General features: G+C 37.2%; 1 protein-coding gene across 1 annotated transcript; it reads left to right on the top strand.

Annotated features, from left to right (window-relative positions):
* Positions 1-17: 17 nt before the first annotated feature.
* LOC114149305 (protopanaxadiol 6-hydroxylase-like) lies at positions 18-15,126 on the top strand. The gene is made up of 11 exons (XM_028025055.1): positions 18-338; positions 948-1,025; positions 1,116-1,200; positions 1,312-1,347; positions 1,582-1,721; positions 2,205-2,328; positions 2,635-2,779; positions 2,997-3,107; positions 4,766-4,893; positions 11,189-11,276; positions 14,980-15,126. Exons 1-11 carry the CDS (start codon positions 149-151, stop codon positions 15,124-15,126), a joined length of 1,272 nt encoding a protein of 423 aa, XP_027880856.1. The 5' UTR covers positions 18-148.
* Positions 15,127-17,526: the final 2,400 nt, after the last annotated feature.

The raw sequence follows: 17,526 nt of genomic DNA, 5'->3' as shown, positions 1-17,526 counted from the left end.
CGTCTGCTGACATTCGCAAACATTCAGGACATTGGTCAGGCGAACATTCATTGCTAGCTGGTTTCTACTAACTTGATACAGAAGTCAGTTCTGTTTAGTTAAAACTTCATATTACTACGGTAAAAGCGCGCATATGTCTCGGTCCTGAATGTCTAAACTACCAGGAAATGCAGGTGTCTCCTTGCTTGGTGACAAGACCTTGGACTTCTACCGGGATCCGGTGTTCTTCTGCCTGCAGAGAATTGAAAAACACAGCAGCAGAGTTTTCCAATGCCGCTTAATGAACAAACCGACCGTCTTTATCTGCTCTGTCGAGGGGGCGCGAGAGCTGCTCTGTGGTATGTTTATAGGTGTTCCTCTGTGAAATAAATAACAGTTTTTAGACATTTAGACTCTTTTTTAGTCGAATAGCGTGTTAGCCTTCTCTAGTTAAAAACCGCAAATTATCCTAGGCTATACAACAAAATATAATACGTTTTATATATATATATATATATATATATATATATATATATATATATCCTAGCTTCCAATATAAACTTATTAGAAGCTAGGATGCTTTCCCTGACCAACAATTAACTTAATGTAGTTTAATAATTATATTTTGTCTTGGAAACTGCATTTTTTAACTATAATTTGCCACATTTCTAATTGCTGATTGAATTGCAAATGTGACTGTTTATTATACAATATATACAGTAAATATTTTCAGATCAACATAGGTTGCTTGGAATGTACAGTGCTGTGAATCTGTACTTTTAAGACTATATTAAAAGAAAAATGGTACTGATATTTATATACCTCTATACTTCTATGATTGTACTTGACTCCTATTACAATAAAGTGACTTTCCTGTTTATCTGCTTTGTTTTTTGCACATCCCCAAATGCTGTCTTGATATTCTAAGCTTCGTTGTTAAAGTTGTATGGTTATGTGATGTGTTTTAGAAAAGTCTAACATATTTCTGAAGGACCCAACTGATTTTATGACAAACATATATGGAGACACTGTTGTCACCATGAATGGTAAGCATGCAGATACAGTCCCTCATGTTGATGTCGTCCATGTCTTTGCACATGTACTGAAATGAATCTCTGGTTGTGTTTATGTTTCAGGTGAGGAGGCCTTCCTCCTCCGTCTGTCTCTCAACCACTTGTTTACAGGAACATGTCTGGAATCCTCAACTAACTACATGTCCAGGTAAGAACAGTGTTGGCCTTTAATTTATCTTTTATGCACTCAAAAGTTTCAATTAAGAAAAATTGATTCTTTGTGAAAATTGTAAATGATATATACTCTTTTTCTTCACAGTGTATGTGATCACTGCTTGAAGAACCTCTCAATCAGGTTATGTAAACCTTGTGTGCTATTGTTGACACTATAAGCTATTTAAACACATTGAAGTTGTGCAAATTCCATATTTTGCCAAAATGAATTTCAGTTTCCTTAAGTGGCATCAACACAATAAGCTAAGGAAACAAGCACCACATTTTTTTCCAATTGTATATTATATGGATGCAGGAATTTTCAGTTTAATTTACAGTTTGACCTAACCAAACGTGTGTGTATGTGTGTGTTTAGTGCGGAGCCACAGTGTGTTTATTCCATCTTTAAACGTCTGGGGGCGGAGTTGGTGTTGAGTCTTTTCCTGAATGTACGAGCCGAGGATCAGCCTGAGGTTTTCCAGGAAATCATGGAGCTCTGCACAGAACACTGGCACGGTAGATCCACACAGAAAAAGCATCAACATTTATTGGCAACAGTGTGTTTATATGGGCAACATGGGCACCTGCCCAGAGTGACATGGGGGGAGTTAGGTTGGAGGTGTAAGAAAAAGCACATATTGGCACCTGTGGCAAAGATGTGCAAAATATCTTAAAATAAATCAAGCTTCTATTGCAATAACATAACTTCAAAAATGTGAAAAATCTAACTTCCATTTGAGTATATATGCGATTTTTCTTCTTCCTTGACATTTATAAATATGAGATGGATAATTATTTCTTCAGTCTTCAAGTTGGGAAAGACAAAACTGCATTAATTCATGCAGATAAGGCAGATGTGTGTTTCAGGCATTATCTACAAGGGAAAAAAATAAAAAAAATTAATTAATTTGCAATACAAATGCATTCTTTTCCTCTTTTTAGATTAGTTCACTGCTTTATTTTGCCTGGTTTAGAGACTGGGTATCTTTGTGCTGGCAGGTTTAATCTCAGTTCCAGTAAATGTGAAGGTACCTTGGTGGACATCGGGTTTCGCCAAAGCTCTGGATGCCAGAAGCAAACTGATGGAGATCATCAAAGACAAATTAAAGAATGAAACACAGGGGTGAGGCTGCTCAGGTTACTTTGATATGTAAAAAAGGCCTCTTCTGCTTCTTTTCATTCTTTCTCTAGCTTTCTCTAGTAATTTCTTTTCCATTTAGAGATATTCAGCAAAAACTACCTTTCCAAAGTTTTGAGCATGTTTGTTTGATTAACTGGCAACTGGTTTATGCACCCAAAATCTCAAATTGTAAGAATTAGAGCCTTACTGAGCCTCTGTTGTCTCCCACCAAAAATAAAACAAATGATTTTTTGTAACTATCATGATCACCACTTCTTTAACTTTATTGTGGTTTCAATGTAAATCCAGTTTTGTCGGCGCTTTGGGTTCCGTGCCATTTCCCAACTCTGGTTCTGCTGCTCAACATCTCCTACTGTTCATCTCAGCACTCATTCCCAAAGCTCTGGCATCGCTGCTCACCTCCTTCACTCTGGCTCTTGGAGGACCTGAACAGGTATGCAAAGACAGGCACTTGATACAAAAGAGGAATGCAAGTATCCTGTTAGCCAGAAAGACGAAAAAAAAGCAGAGATTTCTGTAAATATGTCTGTTGTTAAACCTTCCAGATGTTAGCAGCATAAAACGTGATGTTAATGCTGTTAACGTACGACATGTAAAATAAATTCCATCTGAAAATAATAACAGTTGTGCTTCACAACTCTTTGTATCAGAGGGAAAGTCGTCAAGAAGCCATCCGTAATCCTGATCACCTTCACAGAGTTCTCCTGGAGGTGCAGAGACTGTGGCCGCCCTTCATTGGTGGACGCAGAATAGCTGAAAAGGTAAGCTGGATAAGTTCACGTGGTAAGCTCTGAATCTAAAAATTAGAGCTTTTGTGCTGCTCTTTCTTCCACCAGATGGCACCAGGTGACAAGATAGAAAATGACTCATTTCCTTTCTAATGAGGCCTACATGCTGCTTACAGTTGAGCAGAATGCTCTGCTTTAAAATATCGGGGCTAGGACCGCTAGATGCAGCGACTTGGTGTTTGAGGAGTTCTGAGAGTCGTTTGGCATTGGGAATCTGGGTCAGCAAAGTGGGACATTGTTGAATTTTCCACTTAAAGTGTAGAGAAATGGCAAAAAATTAGAAATTATGGAAAGATTTGTGCTTTTGAGATGTCACATAGGACTTCAATAAGATTATAAACAGCAGTTTCTTATTTTAGAAAACACAATAAATGTACCTATTTAATCTGACTCGTCACTTTTTAGCTCAGTTTAAAGTACATCAATGTGCACAACGCCAGGACTCTCCACCCAGCCTCTTCCCGCTACAGCTCTCTGTGATCGTTATGACCTCATCAAACAGTGTTACGCAACAGTCCGATGGGAGGCATTGATCTGTCTCTGTGATTGATTGGCCAACCCGGAAGGAAGCAAGCGGGGAGGTCAGGGTCTCCGGTGGGGCAGATGTGTGCCAGCGACTCTGTGAAGTGGAAAGTTTTGATTCTATTAGGTTGTGCAGCAGAACATTCTGATCCTGGTGGTTTATGATGCGTGGAAGTCTTAGATAATATTAGAAGGAAATGACATATTTAGGGAGATATAGTTGCTGTTATCAGGGGAGAGTCTGGTATATCTGGTTCAATTTTAAAATTCTGTTTTTGATACAAAGGGGATCTTAGAGCTCTTTATAATACATGAGTGTTGAAAATAGTTAGAAGTGGTTGCACTTAATGTTAATGAATAGCATCACCTGACTGCTACTTTCCCACATGGGAGTAAAAAAGTCGAGCTTTCTGTTTTTTACTCACAGCCTTCCATCCTGCCCAAGTTTTTATTTAATAAATGAGTAAAGGCATCGGTGTCACCACACACGGGTCAGAATTTGTTTTTGTCATAAGTCTTCTTAGTTTAGCAAAACCATAAAAATAGACTTAGTCTTTCCTCAACTGTTTTCCATTTGACAAGATTAAAAAATAATAATAAAAATTCTATATTCTATATGTATAAAATAAAAATACATGTACAACCTTAAGCATAGATAATAAGGGGTTTGTTCTAAAATTATGTGGCAGGATGTTTATGGTTGTGGAAAAGTGTGCTGGAACTCATTGATATTCACAGTCAGGTGGAAAAAAACTGGGGACTCCATCAGGTGGAACTAAAATATGCAGCATTTTATGTTAAGCTACCTAATTGGGTTAGTCAAGGAGGGCAAAGGTATCTTCCATCAAGGACTAGATGTGCTTCTATACACCTGTATTAAGATGGTTGGGAAACTCCATTTATGATAGACTTTACATTTATACTTTGAAAATGAGTTACTACTGAGCAAATTTGAGTCCAGAAGTAAAAGTTGTCAAACCTAAGATGTAAGAAGAAAGAAAAACATAAACTTCTTTTAAAATTTAGAATTGTTCCTTTTAACAATGAACCTTTATAGAGACACAAGGACAGATTTCCGTTCAATATTTTAAAAACTTGCATGTTTCCAGGAATCCACTCTCGCAGACTTCTGTGTTCCTAAAGATTATGATGTAATGTATGTCAGCTACTTCATCCACCGTGACCCAGAGGTGTTCCAGCAGCCCGATAGCTTCCTGCCAGAAAGATGGAGTGGGAGGTATGGTCTTTAGCTCTCCTAGTTGACTTTCACAATAGTAGATTTAGACCACTTTGCATATCCAACAACAGGGGAGGCATGGGAGACTTTCTGTTGCTTTGTTTATATATCAGAGCTGAATACCTCTGATATGAAGCAGTTTGAGGACACTTAAAATTTAAAACCAGATTTGACCAATGCATTGCACACATGGTGTTAAGATATGTATTTTCAAGGCACGTTTTTTTTATTGTGAGCTTTGAAATCTTAGAGGTTTACATTAAACCTCTAAGATTTATTTTAGAGCACAGAATTATTTTCAGCATGCAATAATAAAATTATTATGCATGTAGCATAATCATTTTGGCCTTTAATGATTTATTAAAGGGAATAAATTAGTTGTGAATGTTTTCTTAAGTAAAACTGTTTAAAAATAAACATACATGCTCAAATTTACATTTACATTTCTTGTTGCCATTAACACTCTTCTCACATAATTATGAGTCCTTCTTTGGCATTTAATTATTAAATTACATTTAAATTAGTTGGTTTACAGACTTGGATTTTAAATATATTCCATGATTTTCAGTAGAGGTGAGGATTGAGCTTTTTGAAAGTCATTTCAGAATGTTAAGGTTAGCTTGATTTGTCCTCTCTAAACACAGTTTTCCTGTTCATTCAGGATCGTTGGCCTGAATGCAATGATTCTGAAGCACTATGATATCACACTTTCAATTGTTGATTTGTGAAGAATGAGAAGCTAGTCCTTGCTCTTCGATATTTCATCAACTTTGTACAATGAACCAGTTGAAACAGGATCGTGTTTGACAGGTGACAGTGTTCTTAGGTTTAAAGGCCTCACTTTGAGTACTTTTAAAATTATTTCTTGTCATTTCAGCTCAATATTCTGTCTCATGTGATCACAACAAACTTCTAAGCCCTTTGGCTCGTCCATGTGAACAGTTGCTACCTGTAGGCAAGCTTGTAGGTGCAAACTTATGAATGGGGAAGTCTTTCTCGGTTGGTGTAGGTTTCATAATATAGACTTGCATTGAAGACTTGATGTTATACTTGGCCCAAAGTATTTCCAGAATTGTCATGCACTGGCATGACAATATGAGTATTTACTTTGAATTTCTGTGATTTTACCAGAATAGGTGAAGTTTATACACTCACCTGTGTTCAAGAACCATACAGAGCATTATCTATTGCACCATCACTCAAAGTTTGATTCCTCTGCTAATCTGCTGTGGCTTAATGTCGTAACACACACTATACTGACCATTAGAGCAGAAAGAGACAGGAAGCTTTCAGTTATTGTAACATATTAAGGATGTTGAGGAAATGTGTCATAAAGAGCCTTTTTTCATTAAAATGGCAAGAGAATAAAAGGTTGCATTTTTGTCTAGGTATTTTTTCAGCACATAGTCTTTTTTTTTTTTTTTTGTCACGCTCCGAAAAACATTTACAAAGGAAAGGAAATTAAAGAATTATTTCTTTCAGCAGCAAGGATTTTTATTGTTGTTGTGGTAGTCAAGGGCGTCACTTTTGGTTGGAAAAACTGAATGAGCTGAGAAATTGCATTTCAGTACTTGAAAGACTAACAGAAGGTCAGATGATTTGAGGAGAAGATTATGATGTGAAAAAGCGAACATTTGTCAGAAACACCCAAAACATTACTGTGGAGGTCTTCTTTAAATTGTGTTCTAGGTGAATACTATAACTCTGGGAATTACATATTTATAACACCACAACTATAATTAAATTTATTTGTATTTACTGTATTTATGCTCTACATACATTATCTTTAAAGTATTGAGAAGAACTGAGAAGTGCAAAAATTCGAGCCTAAAAAATGTTTGTAACTTCTCTGGACAAATAAAACCTCATCTGGGGCCATTCACCTATTTCCTCTCCCAGTCGACCCTTTTCTGTTTTCATTCACCTCCTCAATTCACATGTTTATTCCCATTCATGCTTATTAATGCCCTGGTAATGTATGCATCTGTTGCCATGGAAACTATTCACCTATCTTTGTCTTTAAGCGTTCTCTGCATGCCTAAATATATACTGCCGGGTAGCCAAAAGAGAAGAATATCAATATTCTATACTAAAACTATCTGATTAGAAGCTCATTAGTTGCAGCACTGATTCTAGCAAAGCCATTTTCACCTTCGCTTGTTGACTTGGAGCTTTTCACAGCAGAGCTGCAAACACACAGTCTCCCCCCTCAGCAGTTCAACACTGGAACATTAGCTGTCATTCACAACACTGACATGGTTTGCGTTGATGGCGTAATAATGACTCTTACTGATACTTTGTTCAAAGGCAATGAAACGCTTCATACATATTATCATCGTTTTGTCTTTCAAATAATGTAAATTAGTTGACACCTTTTGGGAAGGATGAATTAGTAAATGCTGATTGTGGGAGAAGTTACTAGAGGTACTAGTGGAACCAACGTGTGCCCATCTGAAAATGGCTGCTGAAATTGATTCTCATAAAACCTGAAAACTTGTTTCCAAACTATTATTTTTGCTCAGCCTCTGTGAATTGCAGCCTCTTTCCTGTGTTGTTTTCCATTCTTCAGACCATTTCCTGTAAAGCCAGGAGGTTTTTATGTGTGAGCATTCTGCCACTCAGAGAAACCCATCGGGTACCAACAACAATACCACATTCAGTCAACAATTTCTTCCCCATTTTGATGCTCGTTCTGATGCTGGAATGGGATTGGACAATTTGCTATTTGTGTTGACAATCATCTGAACAGGTGTTCCTAATGAAGTGACCGGAGAGGGTTCACTTGTAACAGCAGGATTTTTGTGGGAAAAGATTTAGGTTTTCAGACAAAACTTTTATGCTTTATTACACTTTGTCAGTTTCAGCAGAAAGCATTGGACAGGCAGAAATAGGTAGGTCCAAAAAAATAAACAAGTAGTTCAAAGATATTTTACACCTGCTTGATCAATGTAGTTCTTGATAACATGCTTAACTAGTTGTATTGAATTCAGTTTTAAATGAATGAATAATTCAACTTAATTTGAAATCATTTCTAGAATGTATTTTGACAATTGAACTAAGAAAAGAAACATCTATATGAGCAGACAGGTAGCTGCTGCCTTAGTAACTGTCCCCCTGCCCCCACACCTATTTTTACCAACAGGGATTCCCTTAGTGCATCGTGCAGATTGGGACAGGGTTAAAGAATGAGTCAGAGAAGATTTTCCTTGCAGCAGTGACGTAAAAGGTTTAAAAAAATAAAGCTATAAAAAAACAGATAACAAAAAAATGGGGTATGAATCTATGTGGTGAGTCATCCAGACTGATTAAATACCTGGGGTTTGACAAAAGATGGAGTATTACACTGCCTTTATCGTCCATAAATGTCATTAAAACTAATTTGTCTAAAAATACATTCAATAGTGGAATGACTCCCAGCTTCGGGCGAGCAAGGCCTTAAGACATTAGTCAGTAAGTTTGGCACATGCAATAAATGCAAAGAAATCTTTTTTCATCAAACATTGTTGGTACAGTGTTGCCTTTTTGCAGGTGTATTTATGCAATAGAATATTTACATAATGTATATGTGAGTTTCTGTAAACCATAGATTGATGAATTGTTGCTCAAAAAAGCATTTCCTGCTAACACATGTATCTTAATCACACTTTGCAATAAAAAAACAACATAATACTAGAGTGTATAAAGGTAGTGCAGCAAGATGGAGGAAAACATTGGCAACCTGCAGCTAGCTAGGCTGCTATTGCTAGCTTGTACTCAAATAGGAATAACAGTTGAATTTTGTCATTTTTTTAATCTATAATTATGCAACAACCTACCGCATTTTTCTTAGCTTTTTCATAACCAAAATGTTGTGTCCTGTACTAATGACATAATTTAAAAACTGTTATTATTGAAACTCAACCATATCAGTTATATATGCAATATCTAAAATGTTGGTAAATATCACAATGAATGTGTTACATAAACACATATTTTACATAAACACATACTTTACAAAACAGTTTTACATTTTTTTTCAATTTGCCTCAATTGTGACCATTGTTTCCAGATATTAAAGCTTCCATACAGATACTGGAAAAACATCTCAGCCACATGATTTTATTTTAAAAACTTGCATCTAGCTTTTTCCTGCCTTCATTGATATTTTGTGACTTTCCCCCTCTTACATTATGGTATTTATAACTTAAGGTGTTTGTCTTTTGCAGAAACTAGTAGGGCTAAAAAAATGGAGGTTAACAATTAAACACTAATTTCCTCTTTGCTACTGAGTTTCTGCAGCAAGATTCATAAAGATTGTTGACTGTGTCTGCTTGTGCCTTTTGCTGTTTTGTTTCTCCAAGGTTTCCTTCATCATCCAGTCTGTTTCCCCTTTCTTCTATCTGCCTCTCACCCTGCTTCTCCATCTGTCAGCTTATCCGGAAACTGCTTTACTGTCTGCCGTGATAGTTTCCTGCCTTATTTTCAAGCCACCTGGCTCTTTAATTTAATGACTGCAGTCCTGTTATATAACAAGCCCACCTACAATCATCACAGTTTCATCTGTTCTTGTTTTCTTGTGTATTTCTGTTGGACATAGTCCCACTGTATATTGCCATGGTGTACATATATGCACTCATGTGTCTTTGCTCTTTCGAAAGGAAGTGAACAGGCAAGCTAACATCCCATTAGCCAAACGCCCACACATGCTCCGACCCCAAATAATCAGAAATGTTACCAAGTCAGATAGGAATCTCAGCAACTGCAGCAGATATTAGAGTGGGTTTTAGAGGAATTTGAGATCAGGATCATTTCTTCTTGTCTAAGAAAACATTTGTTAGTATTTATTGCTTGTCTGGCTTTTGCATTAAACTCAACCCGTGAATTATTTCAGAAGATGTTTTTCTTAAGGGTTGTAATGTAAATCTTTTTATTGTAGATGTAGCCTTTTAAAATATAGAATTGCTAAGGGAAATGTTACTATTTTGCACTGAACATGTAAATGCCAATGCAATGTGCAAATAAATAAAAATTTGTTTGGTGGTCTAAAATGTTTAGGAGTGACAAAACATTGCAAGCAAAACAGATCCATCAGGGAGCAAACATTATCATTTGTAGAAATAATTTAAGAAAAGAGTTGTTCTCCTGTTGTAAAATGTACCCCTTTTTCTTGGAACGACATAAAATTCAATAACTGGTGTTTTAGTTGCTCTCTCAACTCTGTGCAAAGATCCAGTAACTTGATTCAAACTGTGAGCTGCAGCAGCCAGCACACTCTGTTTTCATGTGAACATGATTTAAAGGTTATTAGGGAAAACCCAGATTTGTTCCATCAACAAAACAATTGGTGTAATAAATAATTTTAAAATCAGACGTGGATACGTCATCCACACAACAAACACTACGGGTTGAGCGGACATAAAATCAAAGTCAGTTGACTGTCAAAAAGTACTAAGTTGAGTTTATTAATGGACTCCTAAGTGAATTACGGTATTTAAAAAAGCCATTATTGGGAACCAATATTTGGAATGTGATCACAGCTTCCTTAATCTAAATGCATTTTTCATGAACTGCTTTCTCTTCTAACAATTTATATCTAATATATCTATTACCAATATGACATAATGTTCGTACATTTGGTGTCTGGGTCATGGAGTCTTAGACTGCTCGCTCATTGTACTTTTACCCAGTAAAATGAATTATAATGTCCACCGTATTATACTCAAGATTGGACTCATTTTCCTTCCATTCATCATATTTGACATGTTCTTTTGCTATAGCGCTTCTTCTCTCTCAGCATTACAGGACTCCGCGGTGCGGCAATTGTTTTAATGTTCTAGTATGTTCCCTAATAGTACATTAAATTGTTAGAAAGATACCAGCGAGAACACCAATAATCTCTCCGCTCACACACACACCAACCATCTGGCAAACTGCTTCCAGACTCTGCACATCTCTAATGCTTCCTGTTTGCCTTTAATCAGAGCTCAGGTTTCAGGAAGACAGGATACATTAGACACAGGAGATGGCCTGAATGGGCAGGTTATTGACTAGAGGATGGAAACTACCACCACGTATTTCTCTTTTGGACATTTTCAGGTATGACAGAGAGAGACAGACAAACAACTTCGGACAATTAATGTGTATTTTCAGATTTTTTTTTTTCTTTTGGCACCTTCTGTAACTGACATTATCACATAGCAGTTTACTACAGGTTTTTATTAGTTAGAGAGAAACTTCCCTGAATATTTGTGAAAACTGAAATAGAAAATTCTCAACATTTTCTTTGACATTTCTTGTATGCTCTGGTTTTCTTTAGGAATGCAGGCCAGGAGCATTTGCTGTGTTCTTTTGGCAATGGGCCCAGAAGCTGCATTGGTTCGACCCTTACTGAGATCTTTATTAAGGTGAGCTCAAAACCTTCAGCCACACCCTTAGGCTGAATATGACTGCTTTTCATTAAAGGTGCTATTAACGTTGTCTTGTGTAGTTCCTGATGAGTGATAAACCTATTTGTGAAAAAGTACAAACAACAAAAAAAGAAAATGGGTAGAACAAAGAAGTGAGAAGTTACAAAACTGAAAAATATATAATTAATTCATTTAGAATTTTTTATGATTTTTTTTGTTGTTAAAACAGGTAGCTGTCTGCTCATATATAGATGTTTACTAATGCGTCTTATTAATTTGTATATGTGCAGATATTGCTTTTCCTATTCTAACTATCTCACCAACATAGATGATGAGGTTCCATGTCATAAAGGTGGTTTATTGTGTGTTTTTGATTTCATTACTTTAGGACACACAAAAAGGGTTTCTAGATACACAAACCAACAAAAATAATTACTCAAGCTTGAGTTTGAATTGGATTGAATATCCTGTGTATATTTAGGCTTTACCCCATTTAATTGAAGAAATTATATTTAAGTTTTTGTGCAGCTAATAATGTATTGATACTTTTGTAATTATCTCATTAGATATTTTGTACTCTGAAAAAATGCATATAGTAAGATGCTGTGGCTGTTGTCAGGACGATTCTGTGCAACATTAAAATCAGGAGACTCTAATTGAGAGGTGAACCACCACCAGGTATCCTGTAAACAGATAAATGGTCATGGGAATACCTGGTTGTTTGTTCGATTTACCTAAAGAAGAACACAGAGCCGTAACCACAGCAGCCCAGCCGCTCACCATAGCCACAAAGCTCACATGTACTATACATGCACGCAGTCAGGCTGGGGAGCGTTCAAGAACAAGAATTGTATGCAACGTTTATTTTCTTAGACGAGTCATCTCTTCTGCTGTTTTACTGTTTTAATCCATTGTTTATTCACACGACCAACCAATTTTGCAATGAGTGAGTGAAATGAAACAAATCATCTCTCAAAAAATCTTCCAAACCACTGAAAGGAATGATGATTACCAGAGGAGAAACCCTTTGCACCAGTCCTCTGCTGTCCATTCTTGGACATTTTACAGAATTTCCTCCCGTCTTTGATGTTCTTGTAATTGAGTGGTTTTTTACTTGCTCATCCACAAAACCATTGTTAGAAAGTCTTTGCCTCTCTGTGCATGCACATGCTCTCACACTTGCTGCCAGGGTTGATGAAGCTCTGCATCGTTGGCTTAATAATTCTGTGGTATATCTCTAGGCGTAAACTCATTCTGGAACTTGCTAACTATTTTGTCTCTCTGCCTCTGTATCTTCAACTTCTTTTCAAGTTGAAAAAACATTGTTCAGCTGGAATATTTTTCTGTACATGAGGCCATTTTGATTCAAAGTAACGACACGTTTCTTTTGGAGTAACCTCAGCAAACACACAAAGACAATAACTTCTAGCTCACCAGTCCTTCTTTATAGCAATCTGTATAGGAATAACAAGAAAATTTAATTCATACAGCTTGACTTGTGCTTATGACTAAGCTAAAATGTTTTCCAGGTGCTGAAATGCACATCTAATGTATATAATTTTTAACTAACACAATTAAAGCGTGTTATTTAACGTGCGTAGGTAGATTATATTTACCTTGACATCACTGACATGTCCTACATTAAAAAATGCAACACGCTGGTGGGTGGTATCTCAAGCTGTCTGAAATGCAGCTCCAAGAAGTGACTCAACACACCTACACCCTGCACACACATATATATCACATATGAGCCAATCAAGCCGGATATAGGGATGTCCAGATAGAGATTTTTCCCCCCCAACATCAGTTTTAGTCTTTGAGTCGAGATAAAACTTCTGCTACAAAACTCATGCTTCAATGTTTTCTTTGACAACTTGTCAGTACATCAACACAGCAGCAGTAAACACAACCCTCTCCTCTATTCGCTGGCTTAAGATGATGATGTCATTACCAGAGATCTTTTCTCACTAAACAGAAATCAAAGAAATGTTATCCAATTGTCCTTTCTTTTCTAATTTGGTGATTTGTTATTTTTCCTTATAAGAAAAAGCATTGGTCATGAAACATAAATCAGAAGAAAATGTGTAGGTTAAAGTAATGTCTATTTCACCTACCATTTGTCCATTTATTTATTGAAACTGGTCCCTGGTTGACAGAAAAATCTTAACACTTTTATAAGTTTATAATTTGTACATTCTTGTACCTTTGGATCAAATAATGAAGAACAAAAATCCAACAAAAACATTGTTATTGAAATTTATATTGTTCCTTTTATAGGATTTACTTAATTTACAAATTAATTATTGAATTAATTTGTACATTAATTACACAAATTAACTTCTGGAAATATTTTTAGTTGGAGAAGAATAATTTGCTTTATGATCATTTTTGTCCCCATTAAGAAAATTGGGTCTGAACTCATACGTTTTGACAAACAAGCTTATAATCCCAAAAGGGGACTAAATGAAGTTGTTTTAATAATCACCATTGCTACATTTATTGACACTCTGCTGGAAATAATATGAAAAATGTTCCTTTAGCAGGGGTTAGAGAGACCTTTGACCTTTTCTGTTTAAACGGTCTTTGTTGATCCTTTGGAGCTCTCTCCTGGGTCTCTTCATGTGTTCTGACTTCACAGGCTTTCTAAACGATTTAGATCTGGTTACTTTTCCATGTTGACTTTTTTCATATAAATTGCTCTCATATTCATGGTGCCATGCACAGGCCCACAGCATCACCGATCCTCCACCATACCTGAAAGAGGACATGTATAGCTTTTTCGCATCGTTCATTTTTTGTTTTATGCCAAACCTTCCTGCAATGTTTGTGATCAGACCAAATAGTTTCTAGTAAAGATCTGTAACAAGCAAGACAAGTTCACAGCGAGGTAAATAAATATCCAACCCCCAGTAAATGTTAAAATTATGATTCTGCAGTAAAAGAATAACTAATTTTAAGACTATTTACAGCTCTGTTACAGTGGAGTCAATAATTGTGGAGGTTCTCAACACCCAGAAACTTATTCCGCTTAGTTCAAGAGAAAACCAACAATTTTGCTTTATTACAAATGCAGATCCGACTGGTAATCCATTGCATTTGACTGGTTTTTAACAGGATTACCATTTTCTGCTCACACACTGAGGAGGATATAATCAGAGTAACAAGGAGTCTGTGGGGATCTAGGTCAGAGATGTGACTCATCGCTCTTTTTCCCTCATCCTTCCCCCCTGCACTCCTCCTGCCCCACCCCCCCCCCTCCCCGCCCTCAGCATCTTTCCTCAGTTCCCTCATCGCTTTCCTCCCCATTCATTCATCCTGCTCCTCCCCCAACATCAGGAAAATCCTCATTCATAAAGTGAAGGGTAGGGGAGACGCGATTGGTCGGCTCAGCAGCCGCAGGATAAGCCAATGAGAAATGCTGGGAATGACATCAGGATCTTAAGAGGAGGCTTGAAAACTAAAGTAGATGTGAAAATATGGGTCTGAATTCAAATATGAGACTTGTTGCTACCTTCTCAGTCCAAAACAGTTGACGTTGTGTTAAAGCTTGGCTGCTAAAAGGGCCTGCTTTTCTATTTCAGACTTGGAATCAAAATATTGTGGGGGTTGTTGTTTAACCTTTGGCTCGGTTAAACACTTTGTTTTCGCTCTGCAGTAAACACACTGAAAATAGAAAACACTCTCTGCTTTTATATTTCAGGAAGCTTGCAGATACCTGCTAAAGAACTACGACTGGTGTTTGGATCCTCCGTCGCAGGACCTTCAGTACAAATGGCTGCCTGTGTCCCGCCCCGCCAACCTTCCCAGTGTGTCCTTCACCCGATTGGATCAAACCGTATTAGAATGAGATTACACTGGGGACACGCAGCCTCCGGCTGTGTTTTATTGAACAAACATGTGTGCCTTGCATGCTGGGGGAATGTCTGGAGATGTGAAGGAGGGATGCCGGCAAACTGCGAGGCTTTCCCCCTCCTGTGCATAACCCTGTAATCGTGCCAGGGAAAGCCGAGGGGGGCGCTGGTTGTGCTCTATCTGTTCCTCTGCCAGATATTCTGCAGCGTTCCTTGATTGCTCTGCAAGTGAAGGCAGGACAGATGAGTCATTCTTCTATTGTGGAACCTGAAACAGACTCAGAAATGTTATATTTTTTTTAAACTACGAATTCATTCACATGCAAGTCTTGTTTTTAAAAACTGCAATCTGTCTCTATTGCAGTTCAGTTCGGGATGAGCCTTGATGTTCCTGAGTGGAGGTGTGTGTGTCTGAAGCAGAAACTCTATAGCATTAGTATTCATGTCACTTCATTCCAGAGGATCGCACGTCATGTGCTCACAAGGGAACATGGGTAAACCCTCAGATTCCATCACTGCCTGCAAACCTGAACCCACTTCTTACTCCCCTCCACCCCACCTAGCAACAACCACTGCTTAGCAACAGTTTGTCATACAGATCCTGTCTTGCCTCCTTTTAGTATGCATGTCTCACACCAATACACACACGCACACTATTCTTGCTTATATTTTTAATTGTATACATCTTGCCTGAAAAAATAAAAAAACATACTGTTTAGACATTTGTTTTCTTTTTTTTGCACTCAATTGTTTCAGATCAAACTAAATTTAATAGCAGAAAACCTGGGTGAATAGAAAATTTAGCTCTTTAATGATTATTTTATTTGTCAAATGGGAAAAAAAAGCTATTTGAACTAACTCAACTCTATAGGAAAAAAAAATATATCCCCTAACCCTTGGCTGTACAACACTTATCAAAAGTGGATGTTTTTTTTTGCATTGCTTTGAAGAGATTTTGGCCCTTTCTTTTATACACAATTGTTTTATTTCAGCCATATTTAAAAAATGTTGATCTTCAGCAACCCACTTAGGGATGCTTCACATAATTTTATTTAGATTTGTCTTCAATCAGATGTTTGAATATACCACACCAAACTCTTTTGTCTTGTGTGAGTCTAGACTTAAGGTTAAGGCAGTCCAGTGATAATCAAAAATTTGGTTTTGAGATTTTTCTGGTAGAGAGCAGAATTCCTGTTTCCATTTGAGTTGATTTTCACAGGTATTCACCACAAAATGTGACCACAACTCCCTTTGATTTGCAGAAATACGCAATTGTTAAAATTTCCACAATATGTCAGAAAAGCATGCAGGTTTTCATAGACTGTCCTAAATTGTGCATGAGTAAGAAGTACAATCTAGAAAAATACTATTACCATAACTTTGATATTCCTTAAGCTATTAGATGACCCATTATTTTACAATGAAGAGCTGTAAAATAACGGTATGTTTACGTTGACCTCTGTAGGCTGTGTGATCCCTCATTGATCTCAGGAACATTTTATTTGTCACACGATCCACAACACAACAGATCCCCTGTTCTCTCTGCAGCACCCCCCCCCCTCCCCCCACACACACACTCCATTGTGAAGACTGTATCCACGCCGGCCCTGCTCGCATCTCTGAGTTGTCAGTGTTTCTCTGTCTCTCGTGTACACACACTCGCGGACATACATCACATAGGGTCTGGCAGAAAATGGGGTTCTTGTGAGCAAGGCTGGTATGACTCATTGTTCCTCCTGCACTTGGCTGTCAGCTAAAGCTTCTGTTAGCTACTGTTTGGGACAGGCAAAATGACTCATAGTAAATCTTATGCATAGGAGCACATGGCTGTTTTATTTGGTTATATCCTTTTTTTTTATTTCACTTTTTGCTTTCTGTAGAGCAGGAATAAGAAGAATCTGTACTCAGTAATGGCTGCAAATCATTTTTATTATTCTTGAGCCTTTTCACATAATTACATAGGAATTTAGTTGACTTGGAATGTGCATGTCAGACCACCTCTTCACATATTCAGCTGCATTTATGAATAAGTTGCCTGTGTGGTCTTAACAATATCCTTGTGAATTTCGCATTGAGTGCATTTTAGGAATGTGCTGAGCAGAAGTGTGTGCAGATTAGAATGAAGTGCAACTCACTGAGAAGTAGGCTAAAGCCTTAGCATTCATTATGTAGATAGGAATCCTGTAATACAATGCACTGTGTGCGTCATTCGTATGTAAGTAGTGTGTAGGAGGTTACAGCAGGAAAAAATGCATTAGGCTAATGTGCAGAGGTAAAAACTAAGGGCTCATTGTTTTTCAGCAGCATGATTATTTATAAAATCCCAGATCTCTTAATTAAATATCGGAAAAGAAGCTGAAAAAATAAACAGAATAATGCACCAGGGGTCATTTTCT

This window comes from Xiphophorus couchianus, chromosome 8, assembly GCF_001444195.1.
Source record: "Xiphophorus couchianus chromosome 8, X_couchianus-1.0, whole genome shotgun sequence".
NCBI classification, from domain to species: Eukaryota; Metazoa; Chordata; class Actinopteri; order Cyprinodontiformes; family Poeciliidae; genus Xiphophorus; species Xiphophorus couchianus.
This window is presented reverse-complemented; position numbering and strand designations above follow the sequence as displayed.